The 17,253-nt window shown below is 60.6% G+C and overlaps 1 protein-coding gene across 1 annotated transcript in view; it reads left to right on the forward strand.

The window, feature by feature from the left end:
• The first annotated feature begins 6,856 nt into the window (after positions 1-6,856).
• Positions 6,857-17,253, forward strand: part of MYO15A (myosin XVA) — a 51,920-nt gene continuing 41,523 nt past the window's right edge. Inside the window, exons 1-6 of the mRNA XM_053892815.1 lie at positions 6,857-10,567; positions 12,669-12,751; positions 13,344-13,407; positions 14,228-14,337; positions 14,624-14,698; positions 14,949-15,039. Coding sequence (XP_053748790.1) covers positions 6,980-10,567; positions 12,669-12,751; positions 13,344-13,407; positions 14,228-14,337; positions 14,624-14,698; positions 14,949-15,039 — 4,011 coding nt within the window. The 5' untranslated portion in view covers positions 6,857-6,979. The remainder of the gene's footprint in view (positions 10,568-12,668; positions 12,752-13,343; positions 13,408-14,227; positions 14,338-14,623; positions 14,699-14,948; positions 15,040-17,253) is intronic.

Here is a 17,253-nt window from a genome sequence, read left to right on the forward strand (position 1 = left end):
TTCCCAGATCAGGGCAACCGGTATCTCTGTGTTGAATTTTTGGCTTTCCGGGGTCGGTGGCTGGCATGGGCCTGCGTGAGAGTCAAAGGAACCGCATGCTGTGCACCCCCAGGTCGGTGTGAACTGGCAGCTTGCAGTGCCCGATGCTAGAGGAGGTACCCCTAGGGCTCGAGAAGGTCCCCACCCCACCAGGGTGAGCTCCAAGGTTTGGGCCCCCCTGTTGCCACCTCTCACCCTCCCTGGGCCTTCTGTGCTAGGAGGCTCTGGCCAGGCTGATAGAAGTCCCTTCCTGCTCAGACAACCTGATTGTCTTTGTGAAGGTCAACAATACCCAAGCCCTCTCTCAGGCCCATCCGCAGACTACAGGGCTGCTTTCCCAGAGGGCCCAGCCTGCAGCTTTACAAGACTCAGGTGCAAAGGAGCCCAGGGCGAGAATGTTCACCCCTGCCTGTGTGTCTGCCTCCCGGTCCCTCAGCTTCGCCGAGATTCCACGCTGCCTCTGTCCCCAACCCCCTTTGGCAAGAATCCTTCTCAGCCGCCCTCCAGATGCCCTCTGGCTTGGCCCCGGAAACAGTGCTGGGAAGCTCGAACCACCTGTGGGGGAGGGTCTCCGACTGCTTCGGGCACCCCCTCAGCAGCTCTTCTAACCGCCCCCTGCTCCCCTCGGATCCCAGCTAGGAAACTCACCCCCAAACGCTTGTGTTCATCTGCACACACTTCTCCATGATGGAGAGGCCAAGTCCGGGCCACCTTCTCAGGGCTTTCACACTGCGTGGATAATTCAACCTCCCTCTGTTCTCTCTCTCTCTCTCTCTCTCTCCCTCTGTCTTCCTGAATCTGTCCCATTGACCTGCCAACGAGTCTATTTGTTTGCTCCTGCGGCCGTAACCAAAGTGTCACAGACCGGAGGTCCTAAGCAACAGAAATTTATTTTCTCACAGTTTCTGGAGGCAGGAAGCTTGAGATCAAAATGTCAGCGGGGATGGTTTCTCCTGAGGCCTCCCTCCCCGGCTCACAGGCCCACAGCTCCTCCACGGAAACAATTACAAGCCCCTGGACGTGTCGTTCTCCATGGCCACCTCTTTTTCCTGGCATAGCTGCTCCGAGCACCCCTCCCCCGTGTCAGTCTCCTCACCCACCAGCCCTCCCCAACATGCTGCCCGAGCAGCCCTGCCCCGGCCCGATGCTGCACATTGCTGAGCAGTGACCATCCTTTTTTTTTTTTTTTTTTTTTTTGTCTATTTATTTATTCTGAGAGAGAGAGAGAGAGAGAGAGAGAACCAGTGGGGAAGGGGGGGCAGAGATGATGGACAGAGGATCCGAAGCAGGCTCCTCACTGACAGCAAAGAGCCAGATGTGGGGCTCAAACTCACGAACCATGAGATCATGACCTGAGTCAAGGTCGGACACTTAATTGACTGAGCCACCCAGGCGCCCAACGGCGACCATTCTAACCACGTTACCAGGCCCAGCAAGGTTGGCACAGCCAGTGCCTCACCTCTACCCCACACGGTCGTTAAGGGCTGGCGTGGGAAGCCCCCGACTTCTTGCTCTGTCCTCCTTCACAGGCTCATCCCACCCCCTGCCTCTGTTTCATCTGCCCTGCGGGCCTAAATTTCCCCGACTTCCCTCTGTCACCCCAACCCTCCGTGTCCTAGACCAACCCCGTCGTATTCCCGCCTCTCCCCGCTCATCTTAGCCAATGAGTCCCCCGTTCACGCAGCTGCACCAAGCCAACCCAAGGGTCCCCCAGGCTCCACCTTCACCCCAGCCCCCGCGCAGCCCCCCACTGGCTGTGTTGAGTGCGCTCCATCACAGCTGTCCCCGATCGAGCCGCTGTCCTCGCTCTCCCGGCCTCCACTGTGCGTCCCCTCCTCGTCCTTCGCCACACGGTGGCCCAAGAGCTTTTCCCACACCACTTTCCAAGAAGCAGTGAGAGGCAGTGGTTGAGGGCATGGACACTCTGGAGCCGGACTCCCCGAGCTCGAATCGGGTTTCAAGCTGTGCGGCCTCGGGCAACTTACTAGACCTCTCTGGGCCTGTTTCCCCACCTGTAACGTGGAAAGAATAACAGTACCTACTTCCCGAGGTTGTAGTGAGGGTTGAATGAACGCTGTGTGGCCCAGTAGTTCTCACTTCCTCGCTGGGGATTCCCTGCTGAGTGATGTAACCTAATAGAGCACCCTTCATCTATAAGACGGGAATAGTTCCTACCTTACACGTCGTGTGAATTCAGTGATAATAGCAAAGCATTCGGGACCAAGCCTGGCACAGAGTAAAACTTGTCAGTGTTGGGTTATTTTTACTCTCAAAATGCATATCTGGTCATAGCACCCTGGCAGCCTGAAATCGTGCCAAGGCTCCCCACTACCTTAGGGATGGAGACCAAGGTCCCACTCCAGCCTCCATATCTCAAGGGGCAGGTCCCTCTTGCCATCCTGGCTGCTTCTCGCTTTACATGCTCTGCATCACTTTGCCCCTCTCACCACTTGGGCCTTTGCACATGCTGTTCCATCTGCCTGGAACACTGCTCCCTCTTTCATTTGATTAGCTCTTTCTCATCCTTCAGATCTTGGCTCAGGGTCACCTACTCAGGGGCACCTTCCTGGTCTTCCAATGCACTGGGCTGTGGCCTGGCCTTCAGAGCTCTTCCCATGGCTGCAGTTTCCCCTTGGTATGGCTTTTTGCTTCAAGTCTGTGTCCCCGTGACACTGGGAGCTCCACCAGCACAGAGACCATGCCTGGTGCCACTCAACCCTGTGACCCCCCCTCCCCCCCACCCCGGGCACCCAACACAGGGGCTGGCACACACAATCAATGTCAAGGAATGAGTGGACGAATGAGAAACGTGATCCCCGATAGCCCTTCTGTGCCTGCTGCAGAGGCTGGGGACACCGAGAAGGAGGTGGGACCCAGGCCCACCAGACAAAGGGTAGCCCTGGTCGACTGGGGACACTATCCCTATAGCCTGGGGCAAGCCTGGGCCCCAGGGACCAGAAAGGGTCACGGGAGCAGGCCCTGCTGCTGGCCCTCACCCAGACCACCTTCCCAGAGCGGATGGGAGCAGCCGGCTGTAATAACGATTCCAGCAGTAATAAAATAATAAAATAATAACGACGATGATAAAATACGAATACTCATAATATTACTAATAATAACGGCCGTTTATTCCAGGCTAGTCACTCTGCCAAGCTCTCGCGCTCATTTAATGCCGCGTCAGCCCTGGGAGTGGGAGGTACTATTAGCACGAGGAGACACGGGGGCAGAGGCTACATGACTTGCCGTGGCCTCCGTTTCCTCAAACGGCACATACGGTCAGAGAATGGGGTTGGATTTTGTGGTTCCAGGCCCTGACGTTCTTCCAAGAGCTCCTCGAAAGGGGTGTTTCCACTCACTGTTTCCAATTCCTTTTTTCCACTTCCACGTTTTCTTTTTTTTTATTATCATTATTATTTTTTAAATGTTTATTTATTTTGAGAGAGGGAGAGAGCGTGCAAGCACGAGAGCAGGGGACGGGGAGAGAGAAGGAGAGGGAGAATCCCAAGCCAGCCCCCCACTCTCAGCGCAGAGCCCGACGCCGGACTTGGGTCTCACGAACCGCGAGATCATGACCTGAGCCAAAATGAAGAGTTGGACGCTTGATTGACGGAGCCACCCAGGCGCCCCTACTTTTTTTTCTTTTTAAATGTTCCTCTTTGGTGTGTTCATCGGGATCCGAAATACACTTACACGCTTCAGAAATCCAACCGATAACGGGAAAGTTGACAGCAAGATAGCCACTTTCATGAACTTTGTGAATATATTTCCTAGTATCTCTACATGTAAGTCAAAGCCAAATTAACGTACATTCTTCCCCCCAACACATGCACCTATGACAGAAAGAAAGGCCTAGGTGTGTCTTATCCACCCCGCACTGTTGGGCAGTCCATCATGGAACGCGTCTCCGTGCAATGCGTAGCTTGGTGTGCACGCCATTCCCCTGTGCACAACGGGCTCCGCAGGTTGGATTCCCCACAACGGACTCCTTTCCCTCCCTCTTCCTTTTTCTTTTTTTTTAAATTTTTTTTTAACGTTTATTTATTTTTGAGACAGAGAGAGACAGAGCATGAACGGGGGAGGGGCAGAGAGAGAGGGAGACAGAGAATCGGAAGCAGGCTCCAGGTTCTGAGCCATCAGCCCAGAGCCCGACGCGGGGCTCGAACTCACAGACCGCGAGATCGTGACCTGAGCTGAAGTCGGACGCTTAACCGACTGCGCCACCCAGGCGCCCCTCCCTCTTCCTTTTTCAGCAACAGCTTTATTGACGTGTAATTCACACACCTTATGATTTACCAACTAAATCGCGCGTGATGCAGTGGCGTTTGACGCGTTCACAGGCACGGACACCCCTGTGACCACCACATTCCCTTCTAGCTAGAACCTTCTCCCGTCGGGCTGTAACTACCCTCACCCCCACTGCTCCACTGGGGCCACCCTTATGGCTCCGCGTAGCCACATCCAGCGCGTCCTCAACTTACCTGACCCGTGTGCCCATTTGCCGCAGCGCCCTGCCCCCCTCCACGGCCGCTCACTGCCTCCTTGTCCCCAGACGGTGCAGCCCCCGGGGCTCATCCCTTCTCCTCCATCTGCACTCATTCCCTGGTGCCATCCTCCAGAGCTGTGGCTTCAACACCGGCTGGATACCACTGGCTCCCGAACTGATGTCATCAGCCCTGACCTCTGCAGAGTGCCACCCCCCCCCCAACTCCCTGGCAAGGCCAACATGTGCAACGCTGACGTCTGGCCGTTTGTCCTCTACCTGCTCTGCCCACACTCTCCCTCCTCTCAGCCACTGGCCTCTCCATCCTTCCCCTTGTTCAGTAAGGAAACCTCAGAGGTACTCATGACTTCTCTGTAAATCCTGTGGGCTGTACCAGCAGAATACGCCAGCATCCCACCACCGCCCTCCACCTCTGCTGCCTCCAGCCCGGGGCCAGGCCCCCCGGCGTCGGTCACCCGGACCACCACGCGGCAGCTTCTATGCCAGTCTCCTGCTCTCGCCCTCACCTCCTGCAGCTCTTGGCCCCAGTGTTACTTCCTGGTGTCACCTTCCCCAACCCCTACTCAACGCTGCACAAACGCCCCTTCCCTGCTTTATTTTAACCCACAGCACTTACCCACCAACTGACCGACTGCATCTCTCATTTTCTTTGTTTGTTGACAATCCCCCCCAGCCCTGTAATGTCAACGCCACAAGGGCAGGGTTTTCCTCGGTTTCCTTCTCAGCTGTATCCCCTGTGCTCTGACAGTGCCTGGCCCACAGCAGGCTTTCAACAAATACTACTGAATGGATGAATGAATGAACCAGCAAATGTGTGCTGCCTCCAGCACCCCCGGAGGGGCAGGGGCCGGGCTGACAGAGGAATCCAGGCGGGAGCTCTGAACAGGGACATGGCCTCCAAATGGTATGTCAGAGATAAGCACCGTGGAGGCCTTGGTGCCTGATGGATGGAGGCCTGGCTGGGTCTCTGGTTTACTCAGTGGTTTAAGCAGGGCCTTCAGCCCCGGAGCTCCGGGAAAGCCCAGGCTCTGGAGTCGGCTCAGTTAAGCCCCTGCCTCCACCTTATGCGAATTGAAGATCTGTTTTCAGTCCTTCAGAGCATGCCCCGATCCTTGATCCTTGGGCAGAGGGAGGAGGAGGAAAAGAGGGATAGTGCTGAGGCCTCAGGTTCCAGAGCTGCTGCCCCTGAGGCCCCCCACCGCCCCCCACCTTCCACACACACCCTTTGTCTAACATGCCACAACCCCTACCACTTAAAGTGCAGATTCTCAAAAGTGGACTGGTCACTGGCCAGAGAGTGGGCGCATGGCCTTGGGTCAGATGTCCACCCTGGAGCAATCAGCTGCACCCACAGAAGGCAGGAGCCACACGATCACTACCTTCTCCGCAAGGGCAGAAACTGGGAGGAGAGGCCAGGGCTGGGTAGGCATCCCAGACGTGAGCCATGCATGTGGCCTCTCCAGCCACGTATGCTACCCAGGAGCTCCATCAAGTCTTGCTTCCTCATAAAGGAGACAGGGCATGGCTTATCACCCCCATCCTACAGATGAAGAAACTGAGGCCCAGAGAGGGTAAAAGGCTTTCTTGAGGGCACACGGCCAGCTGCTGGCAGAGCTGGAAGTCAGAGCCGGGACTGGCCCATCCTCTGTTTTTGCTACCCCAGCCCCCTGGCGTGTGGTTTCACAGGGCCCTGCGGGAGTTCCACCAAGATGCCCCCCACCTTGTCCTGCTTTCTGAGCTGGCAGCCCAGTTGTCCCCAATGCATTATTGATGCTCCTGAGAGCTGGCCAGCTCTGGTTACACTGACCGCAGCGCTGGACATGTGCTCTGCCCGCTCCCCTCCTCCCTTGCCCAGGACCTGGTGGGTCCAAGTTTCCCCTCCAAGGTAATTTAGTGGGCTTTGAACATCCCACTGCGGCTCAGGGCATGTGGCTCGACTCTGGTCCAGTACAGATATGCTAGGTGATTTAGGGGAAGTGGCTTCCCTGTTCTGGGACTCGGAGTCTCCCTCTGTGAAGCAGCCGTGACCCCAGTATTTACCTGGGAGCTACCTGAGGCAGCTAAGGCACAGGGAGAGCTTGACTTGTCAAAACAGTCCCCCTCTTGGCGATTTTAACGCCAAGATGGTCGCCCCCAGCACAGGTCTGGGCCAGGCTTCCCCTGCTCCCTGGTAAACAACACCCATGCACTTTCCACCACCACTCGGGTGAAACCCAAGGCGGCTCTGGAGGAGATGAATTATGGATCCGCCCTCCCGTAGTCTGGTCCCAGCCAGAAGCTTGGCTGTCCCTCCCCAGGCCACCCAGACCAGTCTCAGCTGCTCCCAGCCCGAAGAGGCCGAGTGTCCAGCTGCGGGCAGTGAACGCGGTGTGTCCCCTTGTCTCCAAGTCCCAGAGCTGGTGACACGGGCCGCGGCCCGGTGGGGAGCAGGCAGCCACCATGGCGAAGGAGGAAGAGGATGAGAAGAAAGCTAAGAAAGGGAAAAAGGGGAAGAAGGCGCCGGAGCCGGAGAAGCCCAAACGGAGCCTGAAGGGGACGTCGCGGCTGTTCATGGGCTTCCGCGATCGCACGCCCAAGATCTCCAAGAAGGGCCAGTTCCGGAGCGCGTCGGCTTTCTTTTGGGGCCTGCACACCGGCCCGCAGAAGACCAAACGCAAGAAGAAGGCGCGCACCGTGCTCAAGTCCACGTCGAAGCTCATGACGCAGATGCGCATGGGCAAGAAGAAGCGGGCAATGAAGGGCAAGAAGCCGTCCTTCATGGTCATCCGCTTCCCGGGCCGGCGCGGCTACGGCCGCCTGCGGCCGCGTGCCCGGTCACTCAGCAAGGCATCCACGGCCATCAACTGGCTCACCAAGAAGTTCCTCATCAAGAAGGCCGAGGAGTCCGGCAGCGAGCAGGCCACGCTGGACGCCTGGCTCAACCGCTCGGGCTCCCGCGTCGGTTCCCGCAAGCTGCCCTTCCCGTCGGGCGCCGAGATCCTGCGGCACGGAGGCCGCCTCCGGAGGTTCCCCCGCAGCCGCAGCATCTACGAGTCGGGCGAGCCCGTGGGCTTCCTGCCCTTCGAGGACGAGGTCCCCTTCCGGCCCTCGGGCTCCCGCAAGTCGCTGTACGGGCTCGAGGGCTTCCAGGACCTGGGCGAGTATTATGACTACCACCGCGAGGGCGATGACTACTACGACCGGCAGTCGCTCTACCAGTACGAGGAGGAGCAGGAGCCCTACATGGGCTACGGCCCCTACGGCCCCTACGGCCCGGCCTGGCCACCCTACGGAGACCACGCCCACGGGTACCCGCCCGAGGACCCCTACGACTACTACCACCCGGATTATTATGGCGGCCCCTACTACCCCACGTACCCCTACGGCTACGGCTACGACGATTACGAGCCCCCATACGCGCCCCCATCGGGGTACGCGTCTCCCTACAGCTACTACGATGGGTACCAGGGCGAGGCGTACCCGCACGGCTACTACCTGGATCCCTACGCACCTTACGAGGCACCATACCCGCCCTACGACCGCCCGTACGACCTCCCGTACGACGTGCCCTATTTTGATCCATACGGGGGGCCCTATGGCGCCCCCTATGGCATCCCGTACGCCGAAGGCATCTATGGCGGCGGAGACCAGGCCATCTATCCGCCCGAAGTGCCCTATCTTTACCCAGAGGAGCCGGCCTTCGCGTACCCGTGGGTGCCGCCGCCCATCCTGTCGCCCCACAACCCGTACGCCCACCCCATGGATGACATCGCGGAGCTGGAGGAGCCGGAGGAGGCGGGCGCCGAGCGGCAGACCACCTCCTTCCGCCTGCCCAGCGCCGCCTTCTTCGAGCAGCAAGGCATGGACAAGCCCGCCAGGTCCAAGCTATCCCTCATCCGCAGGTTCCGCCTCTTCCCGCGGCCCCAGGTGAAGCTGTTCGGGAAGGAGAAGCTGGACGTGTCCTTGCCCCCCTCCCTGGACATCCCTCTGCCCTTGGGGGATGCGGACGAAGACGAGGAGGAGGAGGAGGAGATGCCCCCTGTGCCTCCGGTGCCCTACGCCCACCCCTTTTGGGGCTTCCTCACGCCGCGCCAGCGCAACCTCCAGCGCGCCCTGTCCGCCTTCGGCGCCCACCGGGGCCTGGGCTTCGGCACCGACTTTGGCCGCCCCCCACCTCGCCCGGCCACCTCGCTGGCGCGGTTCCTCAAAAAGACGCTGTCCGAAAAGAAGCCCACCCCGAGGCTCAGGAGTAGCCAGAAGGCGCGGCTGGGAGGCCCGGCAGTCCGGGAGGCGGCCTACAAGCGCTTCGGCTACAAGCTGGCCGGCATGGACTCCGAGCGCCCCGGCACGCCCATCGTGCTGAGGAGGGCCGAGGCGCGGACGCGCAACAACAACAACTCCCACCGACCGCCCTCGCCCGCGCCCGCGCCTCGGCCGCCCTCCCACTGGAGCGCGCTCCTCTCCCCGCCCGCGGCCCGACGGCCCCCCAGCCCGGGCCCAGGGCCCCCGCCCGCCGCGCCCTTCGCCCCCGCCCTCTCGGGCCTGCCCCGGCCCGCGTCGCCCTACGGCTCCCTCCGCCGGCACCCGCCGCCCTGGGCTGCCCCGGCCCACGTGCCCCTCGCGCCCCCCGCCAGCTGGTGGGCCTTCGTGGAGCCACCTCCCGTGAGCCCGGAGGTGCCCCCGGACCCGCTGGCCTTCCCCGGCTCCCGGCCCTCCTTCAGAGGCTCCCGCCGGCGAAGGGCGGCCTTCGGCCTCCCCTGGCCCCCGCTGCCCTCGCCCCAGCCCTCGCTGAGGAGCCTGCCTGGCTTAGGGTACCGCTCGCCCGTGGGGCCCCCGTCCCCTCAGCCATCGCTCCGCGCTCGGCCCTTCCAGCCCCCCTTCTCGCCCCCGCCCCGCCGGCCCCGCTCGCTGCGGGAGCCCCCGTCCCCCCACCGCCGCTCTGGGCGCCTGGGCCCACCCCGCTCGCCCGTGCTGGGCTCCGCGCGGCCGCCCTCCCCGCCCCCTCTGTTGGGCCACAGCTCGCGGTGTCGCTCCCTCAACCTGCCTTCTCACCTCCCGAACACGTGGCGGCGACTCAGCGAGCCGCCCACCAGGGCGGTGAAGCCCCGGGTGCTCCAGCCCTTTCAGCGGCCTCCCAACGCAGGGTCCTGGCCGGTGGCTGCAGCCGCCCCTGAGCGCCGGGAGAGCCAGCGTGAGCCTGAGGACTCAGAGACACCCTGGACGGTGCCCCCATTGGTCCCCAGCTGGGACGTGGACCTGCCTCCCGCCCAGCGCCCACCGTCGCCCTGGCCGGGAGGTGCAGGCAGCCGCCGGGGCTTTTCCAGGCCACCTCCTGTGCCGGAAAACCCCTTCCTCCAGCACGTGGGTCCTGTGCCACCTCCTGCTTCCCAGTCTGAGGACCCAACCTCCGCCGACCTGACCAGTGTCTTCCTGGGTAGGCACCACGACCCAGGGCCTGGACAATTGGTAAAATCAGCCAGCCCGATTCCTGAGAAGCCAGAAGAAGAGACCACTCCGGAGGGCCCTCAGTCACCAGCAGAGCCTGAGCCCTCCACCCCCACCCCTCCCAAGGATTCCGCGCCAGAGCGGAAGACGCTAAGGCTCAGCCTCTCCTACCCGCTGGCCACATGTGATGAGATGAGAGCCACGTGGCCGCCATGGCGCCGCTGGGGGACAGTGCCCAGAGCCCCAGCCCCCTTGGCACCCACTGGGGCCCCGGGGCCCCTGCCCAGGGTGGGCGAGCGGCGCCAGGCAGGCCCTGGGCGTTTTGCAGTGGTCATGCCACAGGTGCAAAAACTCAGCGCTTTCCAGCGAGTTGGTCCTGCCCCTCTGCAGCCCCCTGTCCAGATAAGCCAGGACCCGGAGCCCGGCCCCAAGCCAAGAGCCTGGAATTTGCTCTGGTCCTGTTTCTGGCTGCCGGCAGAAGCCCCTCGACCCTGGCCACGAGTGCTGGCCCGCCCCCAGTCCTGCCGCCTGGGCCCTGGAGCCAATTGCCTGTGCCATGGGGGCCCCTGGGAAGAAGTTGGCCCCAAAAGCTGGTGGAACAAGGTACGAGGGCAGAGGGCAGAGGGAGGGCTTTGGGGCTTCTGTGCTGGGAAACAGGGACGGCCTCGGGATCTTGGTCAGCTGCCGCCTGCTTGGGCCTCAGTCTTCCCATCTGTAACCTGAGGAGAGCAGCCTTGGGCTCCCAGAGTCTCTGGAAGATTGAACAAGAGGATGCCCAGCACAGGCAGGCGCAGTACAGAGACTCCCGAAATTCTTCCCAGTCACTTCAGAGAAGGGATCTTGTCCCAGCCTGTGCTCTGGGCAGCCCTGTCCTGGGCCAGGCTGAATGGCGCGTCTGTCCCCAGCAGCCCCCCAGAGATTTTGGCTGAGTACACAACTTTAGGACTTGCCTGTCCACCCTGTCCCATCCCCACATCCACGTCCATGCTGTTCCTCCTGTCTCCTGCTGACCCTCCCCCAGACTGGAGTCTTTTTTCTCTTCTGCATTCCTGCTTAAGGGCAGTCCCCTGGGCTGCAGGACTCTGCACTGCCCAAGGGTGAGGGGCTTAGGACCCAAACTTCTGGGTCCTCAGTGCATGGTGAGGAAAATGAGGACCAGAAGATCACACGGGGGACCAGGGGCTGAGCCAGGAGTCTGTCTGAGCCCTCTGTAGGGTGCAGGACAGGTGGCTTAAGTGAAGGGTGCCGAGCTCGTGCGTGGCTACCCTGCTCAGGGAGGAACGCGAGCCTGATGCTGGGTGGCCCTCTGAGGAGGGGGGTGGTCACCGGAGACTCCCCCGGGACGCCTGGGGTGGGCGGGGCACGCAGGGGGTGGCGGGCGTTTCTCAGCCTCTGCAGACGGTGCCCCGTGGAGCGGGCAGCTTGCCGGCCCGGCGATGGCGACCGGGGCGGCCTGGCTGCTAGGGGGGCCCTGGCCCCGGCGGCGGGTGCCCCGTGCTGTGTGGGCGGCAGCATTGTGGGAGCGGGGCGCGGGGCGCCCGGGGGTGAGGGGCAAGGATGCCTGGGCCCTCCTCACCCTGGAATACGTGAGTGGCTGAATTATTCAGGGTTTGTGGCCACTGGTGCACATGGCCAGACGGGTGGGCGGGAGGCCAGGGCCTAAGGGTGATACTTGCCGTGCCCTACTTAGCAGCCTGCTGACAGGCAGGCGGCATGCAGGGCTCTGTCCAGGTGTCCCCTTTCCTTGCCTGCTCAGAGAAGGGTGCGGGCTGGAGCTGAGAGGCTGGAGAGGCAGGAAGCACACGTGTGCTTGCAGACATGTGGGTCACATGCAGGCCTTTGTGCCCGGGACACGTTCTGAGACGTACCATGGCCTGACAAGGAAAGCGTGTGTGTGTAATGTGTGTGTGCCAGGGCCCGCGCGTATGTGGCATCCTGGGTGTCACGAATGTGCACATCAGTGGGCAGGATGGAGATCCCGCAGGCCACGGGTGGCATCGGGACTTTTGTCTTGAGACCCCCAGGTGTGGTTGAGACAGCCCCGGCTCTCTGTGCACACGAGAGTGTGTCAAATGGGTGTTGAGAGTGTGTATTACAAGCGGTGTGCCTCCAGCCAGGCCTCCCAGGCCTGCGTGCATGCCCTCAGGCATTCTGCAAGACCACGGGTGTGCGTGGGGGCTGCATGAGCTGTTGCATACGGGGCTGCGTGTAGGGGTCTCTGTGCTCACCCCGGGCTGGATGCAGGGGTACGGTACTGAGCGGGGCGGTTCAGTGTCAGCCCTCCCAGAGGCCCCACGCACCAGGACCCGGACGTGCATTAGGTCATTGCAGAAGCAAGGATTTGGGGTCCACCCAGGGAAAGAGCGGCTGGGAGAGCCTGAGGTTGGGAGGCCTTCTAGGCAGTCAGAGAGAACACTGTGTGTGCGCGTGTGCTTCCCCCCCGGGGTCAGGATACTCGGGAGCCCCTGGGAGCACCTGCCACAGGGAACGCACGGGCAGGAGGCCGGCATGTGTCCCCCGAGTAAGGGCTGCACGCAGGCTCCGTGGGCCACAGTATTCCACGGCAGGGAGGCCTCAGGACCTGGCCGGGCCCTGGCCTCGGGGTTCTCTTCTCCACAACAAGAGCAGGTGCCAGGCGTGTCCAAGATAGGGGGCCACCCACGGGCGCTCTCCAGCCAGGCCGACCACAGACTCTCTCTCCCAGATGCACTCCATCCGCAACCTGCCTACCACACGGTTCCGTGACCAGTGCCGGGAGGATGGTGTGGAGGACATGACACAGCTGGAGTGAGTGGGGCGGGGCCGGCAAAGGGTCACCACGGGGCTGCACGCTCCTGGCCCGAGCACCTCCTCCTACGAGGGGTGCCCGTCACCTCCTAGAGCATCTCCAGAGCCTCTGTTTCCTCATCTGCAAAGTGGGAGTTGTGAAGTGTCCCGGAGCCGGTGTGTGCGTGTCTAAGCTCTGAGTTGGACGGGCCTGAGTTCAAACCCCAGCCTCACCACCTACTGGCTGGGAGACCTTGGACGCATTACTTTGCCTCTCTGTGCCTCGGTTTCTCATCTGCAAGATGGGGGTGGGTGGCTGTTTTTGTGAGGGTGCTGCCACGTTGGAGGTGCCCAAAACGTGAGGGCTATGCTGGTCAAGATCATTATCCAGTCACGGTGACTCAGCTCTCACGTTTGCTTCCCCAGAGAATCCCCCAACCCCACGAGGTGGTATATATCCATTGGACGGATGAAGAAATTGAGGCACAGAGAAGTTAAGGAACTTGCTCAAGGCCTCACGATTGGTTGGTGACTTGAACTCAGGGCTTTCTGACCAAGGCCCTGCACTGAGGGGGGAGGTGGGCCCTGATGTCCCCTCTTCGTGCCCTTTCAGAGACCTCCAGGAGACCACCGTGCTGTCCAACCTCAAGACCAGATTTGAACGGAACCTCATCTATGTAAGTCCTGGGACTGGGTCTGCCCTGGGCTCAGATCAAGAGGTAGCTGTCTCTCGGGGCCACAGTGGGAAGCACAGATTTCTTCTGCTGAGCCACAGAAGCCAAATTTGTGGCTTCTGGTTTGAACTCTGGGGTTTCTACCATTTGAGTATGACATGCTAGAGCCTGGGGTTCTCAAATCCAAAACCCTAAAATACAGAGTCTTAGACTGGCGGATGCCAGGGAGGGAGACCTGGAGACAGGAAACCCAGAAATGAGTGGCTGTTCACTGGGGACCTGATGGATAAAGCTTCCAGAGTCCTAGAATCTACAGACCTGGATCCCAGGAAGGGGTTGGCCAGAGAGGTGGAAGGAAATCTCTGGCCCCAGAACAGTGGAATGGAGGGCCAGAGGCCCAGAACCACAGTGAAGGAGGGAAGGCCACCCACAAGGGCTCTGGCCACCTCAGAATGCGCTGGACTTCTGACTCCCTCCCAACTCCGGGCAGTGGAGGTTTGACCTCACTGCGAGGCAGAAGCTTCTGGGGCCTGGCCCTGACTATGAATAAATGAAGGATGCAGCAGCTGACACAGCCACCTTTGCACAGTTGTGGCAGGGCGGTTTTGCTCGCTTAGCCTTCTCCCAGCCTCAGCCTGGTACGGTGCCTGAAATTCCACTACCAGAGTACGTGACCCATCAAACTATGAGAGGGCCCGAGGTGCGAACACGGAGGCCAGGCAGCCACGCATCTGGCCCCGTGAGAACGGGGCTCCGGGCTCCCGGGAGCAGGGAGAAGGGCCATGAGGAGGCAGAGAAACTGAGACCACCGTGTGCCCAGCAGACCTACATCGGCAGCATCCTGGTGTCGGTGAACCCGTACCGAATGTTTGGAATCTATGGGCAGGAGCAGGTGCAGCAGTACAGTGGGCGGGCCCTAGGAGAAAACCCCCCGTGAGTATCTCTGGGGATGGAGAGGGGGCTGTCCCGGGGTCCCCTGGGTCCCTGCCTGCCCCTGAGCCAAGGGTGGGGCCAGCTGGTGGCGGGTCGTCCGCCTGCTCGGCCGAGTGGTCTCTCCCCAAATTTCTGTGGCTCTGACCAGAATGGGGGGCAGGGAGCACTTCCCCAGGGTGAAGGGTGGAGCAGAACGGGCTGCCGAGGTGGACAGAGATGTTCTCCTACCCGAGGGTTTTGCGAGGCAGGGTCCTGTCCCAGTGATACCTGTGGCCTGTCTCTCTAGGCACCTCTTTGCAATCGCAAATCTTGCTTTTGCCAAAATGCTTGATGCCAAACAGAACCAGTGCATAATTATCAGGTGAGCGGCGGGTCAGGCCGGGGACCTCTGTGTACAGGGTGGGCGGGGGGTATGTATGGGAGGAGTCTCAGATGATGGGTCTGTATCAGGCCAGACCTGCTATGGGACCTGGGAAAGATCACGTGACATCTCTGGGCCAGCCAGCCCACGTCCTCTGGTGTCCTAGGAGGTCGAAGAAGGGTAGGGGTAGGGGGAGCCCAGAACAGGCAGTGAACTGGTTGAGTCTCCTTCTGGTCCTTTTCCCGGTCAGTGGAGAGAGTGGTTCTGGAAAAACCGAGGCCACAAAGTTGATTCTACGCTACCTGGCCGCCATGAACCAGAAACGAGGCATCATGCAGCAGGTGAGTTGCATGGTCTGTCTGACTCCCCAGGACTCCCAAGCTCAGTGCTCCCCGAGAGACAAGGCTCCTTGGCCCCATTGGGAGGATGGCGAGGCTGAGGCCATGGTTGCCCTGGGGGGGCTCCTAGGACTCTGGCTCTTTCAGCCACACCCCTGCCCGCCCTGGCCATGCCTGCAGGGAGCTCCCTCCTGCCTGTGCTCCAGGGCAGCTCTGGTTCCAGCCGTGCTAGGCCTGGCCAGAGAGGAAGCCCCATGGGCAAGGGGAGTCACTCCATTTCTGCTGCCTGGCCTCACCTTCTTGGTGGTGAAAGAGAAAGGACAGGCCTAGTCAAGGGGGTGGGGTGCAGTAGACGCTGGGGTGCTGAGGACACGGGACCGGGGTAAGCACAGGATTGGAACATTGTGGAGAGTGCTAGGTCCTCCAAACCTGAGAGTGTTAGACCCTCATAAAGCTTTCCCGAGGGCATACTGTGTGTCCCTCACAGTCCAGGCTAGGTGATGGCAGCAGCAATGCAGACAAGTGTTCCCGCCCTCATGGGAATTTCGTTATAGTAGAAATGGAAGAAAAAAAATACACAAGTAAATCGTGTTTCTGTGAAAGGGTGGGAATTTGTGGAGGGAAAAAAAAGCAGGGAGGGAGATGGGGAGTTTGGGGGGGTTGTAATTTGAAGCATGGTGGTCAGGGTAGGCTCCACTGAGAAGGGGTGAGAGTGGGCCCTAAAGACATCTGGGGGAAGAGCAGACAGGGAGCGGGAAGGGCAAGTGCAAAGGCCCTGGGGTGCGAGGAGGTCTGGTGTGCTCAGGGGATGGCAGCGTGGCATCATGGAGTCCAGGCAAGGGAGGACCGTGGCTTGGGCCAGGGAAGTGGTGATGGAGATGGTGAGCACAGCTAGACCCGGGTGCAGTTTAAAGGTCAGCCAGAGACTTGCTGAAGGCCAGATTGGCGTGTGACAGAGTGGGTCGGTCCGGGGGCAACCCCAGGCATTTGGATTGAGCCATAGGCAACGTGGAGGTGCCATCAGCTACATGGGTGGGGCTGTGGAGAAAAGACACAGGTACTCTGAGGTGTCTGCTGGGCATCCAGAGATGTTGGGAAGTTGGCAGATGTACCATGAGCCTAGAGCTCAGGGACGATGAGGCTGGAGGCGAAGCCCCACCAACTGAGACTCCAGAACCTGACTCTCAGACTCCCTGCCCCAGACTATGAAGATTTGCAAGTGGCCGCAGCGTCCCAGCCAATGGCAATCTTGGCAGGGGATCCAGGGGCATCAGGTGGGGGCCACGTGGCCCTCAGTGGGAATTGGGTCAGCCCAGGCTTCGGAGTCAAGAGGGGTTACTTCCCCCGGTCCCCTCTGATGCCTGCCTTGGCCTGCCAGCCCCTCCTATCCCAGCCTGGGCCTCCGGGGCCCTCCCTTTGCTTCAGCCAGGGTTTTCAAAATCTAAGTTCAGACTTCTGGAAGGACTGGCCGGGTAGCAGGGAAATGTGTGCGTTGAGCCCCTCCTGTTTGCTCGGGGCTTGCATTATGTTGTGGCGCGAGAGCCTCACGGCAGCCCTGGGAGGCAGGTATGTTTGTGTCCATTTATGGATGGGGAGACTGGGGCCTGGGAAGAGAGATGACTTACCCAGTGTCCCCAGGTGAGAGGGTGGAGGAACTGGGATTTGAAGCCCAAGGCAGAGAGCTGTCTTAGCAGGGGTCAGGGAGGACAGTCGCGGTCGTGGGACGTGCCAGGCATTCTGCAGATATAAGGATGGGCCCGCCAGCTGGGATGGTCACCGCCTCATTTCCCAGCCGCCGCTCTGCCCTGCTCATGTAATCCAACAGTCCTTGCCCAGGGTCAGTTTCAGGCACTTTCTTAAACAATCCAGGGTTTTATTTATTTATTTATTTAATTTTAATTTTTTTTTTTTAACGCTTTATTTATTTTTGAGACAGAGAGAGACAGAGCATGAACGGGGGAGGGTCAGAGAGAGAGGGAGACACAGAATCTGAAACAGGCTCCAGGCTCTGAGCGGTCAGCACAGAGCCCGACGCGGGGCTCGAACTCACGGACCGCGAGATCGTGACCTGAGCCGAAGTCGGCCGCTCAGCCGACAGCCACCCGGGCGCCCCAATGTTTATTTATTTTTGAGAGAGAGAGAGAGACAAAGCATAAGCAGGGGAGGGGCAGAGAGAGAGGGAGACACAGAATCTGAAACAGGCTCCAGGCTCTGAGC

This window comes from Panthera pardus, unplaced genomic scaffold, assembly GCF_024362965.1.
Source record: "Panthera pardus isolate Hobbes unplaced genomic scaffold, ASM2436296v1 HiC_scaffold_3, whole genome shotgun sequence".
Lineage (NCBI taxonomy): Eukaryota > Metazoa > Chordata > Mammalia > Carnivora > Felidae > Panthera > Panthera pardus.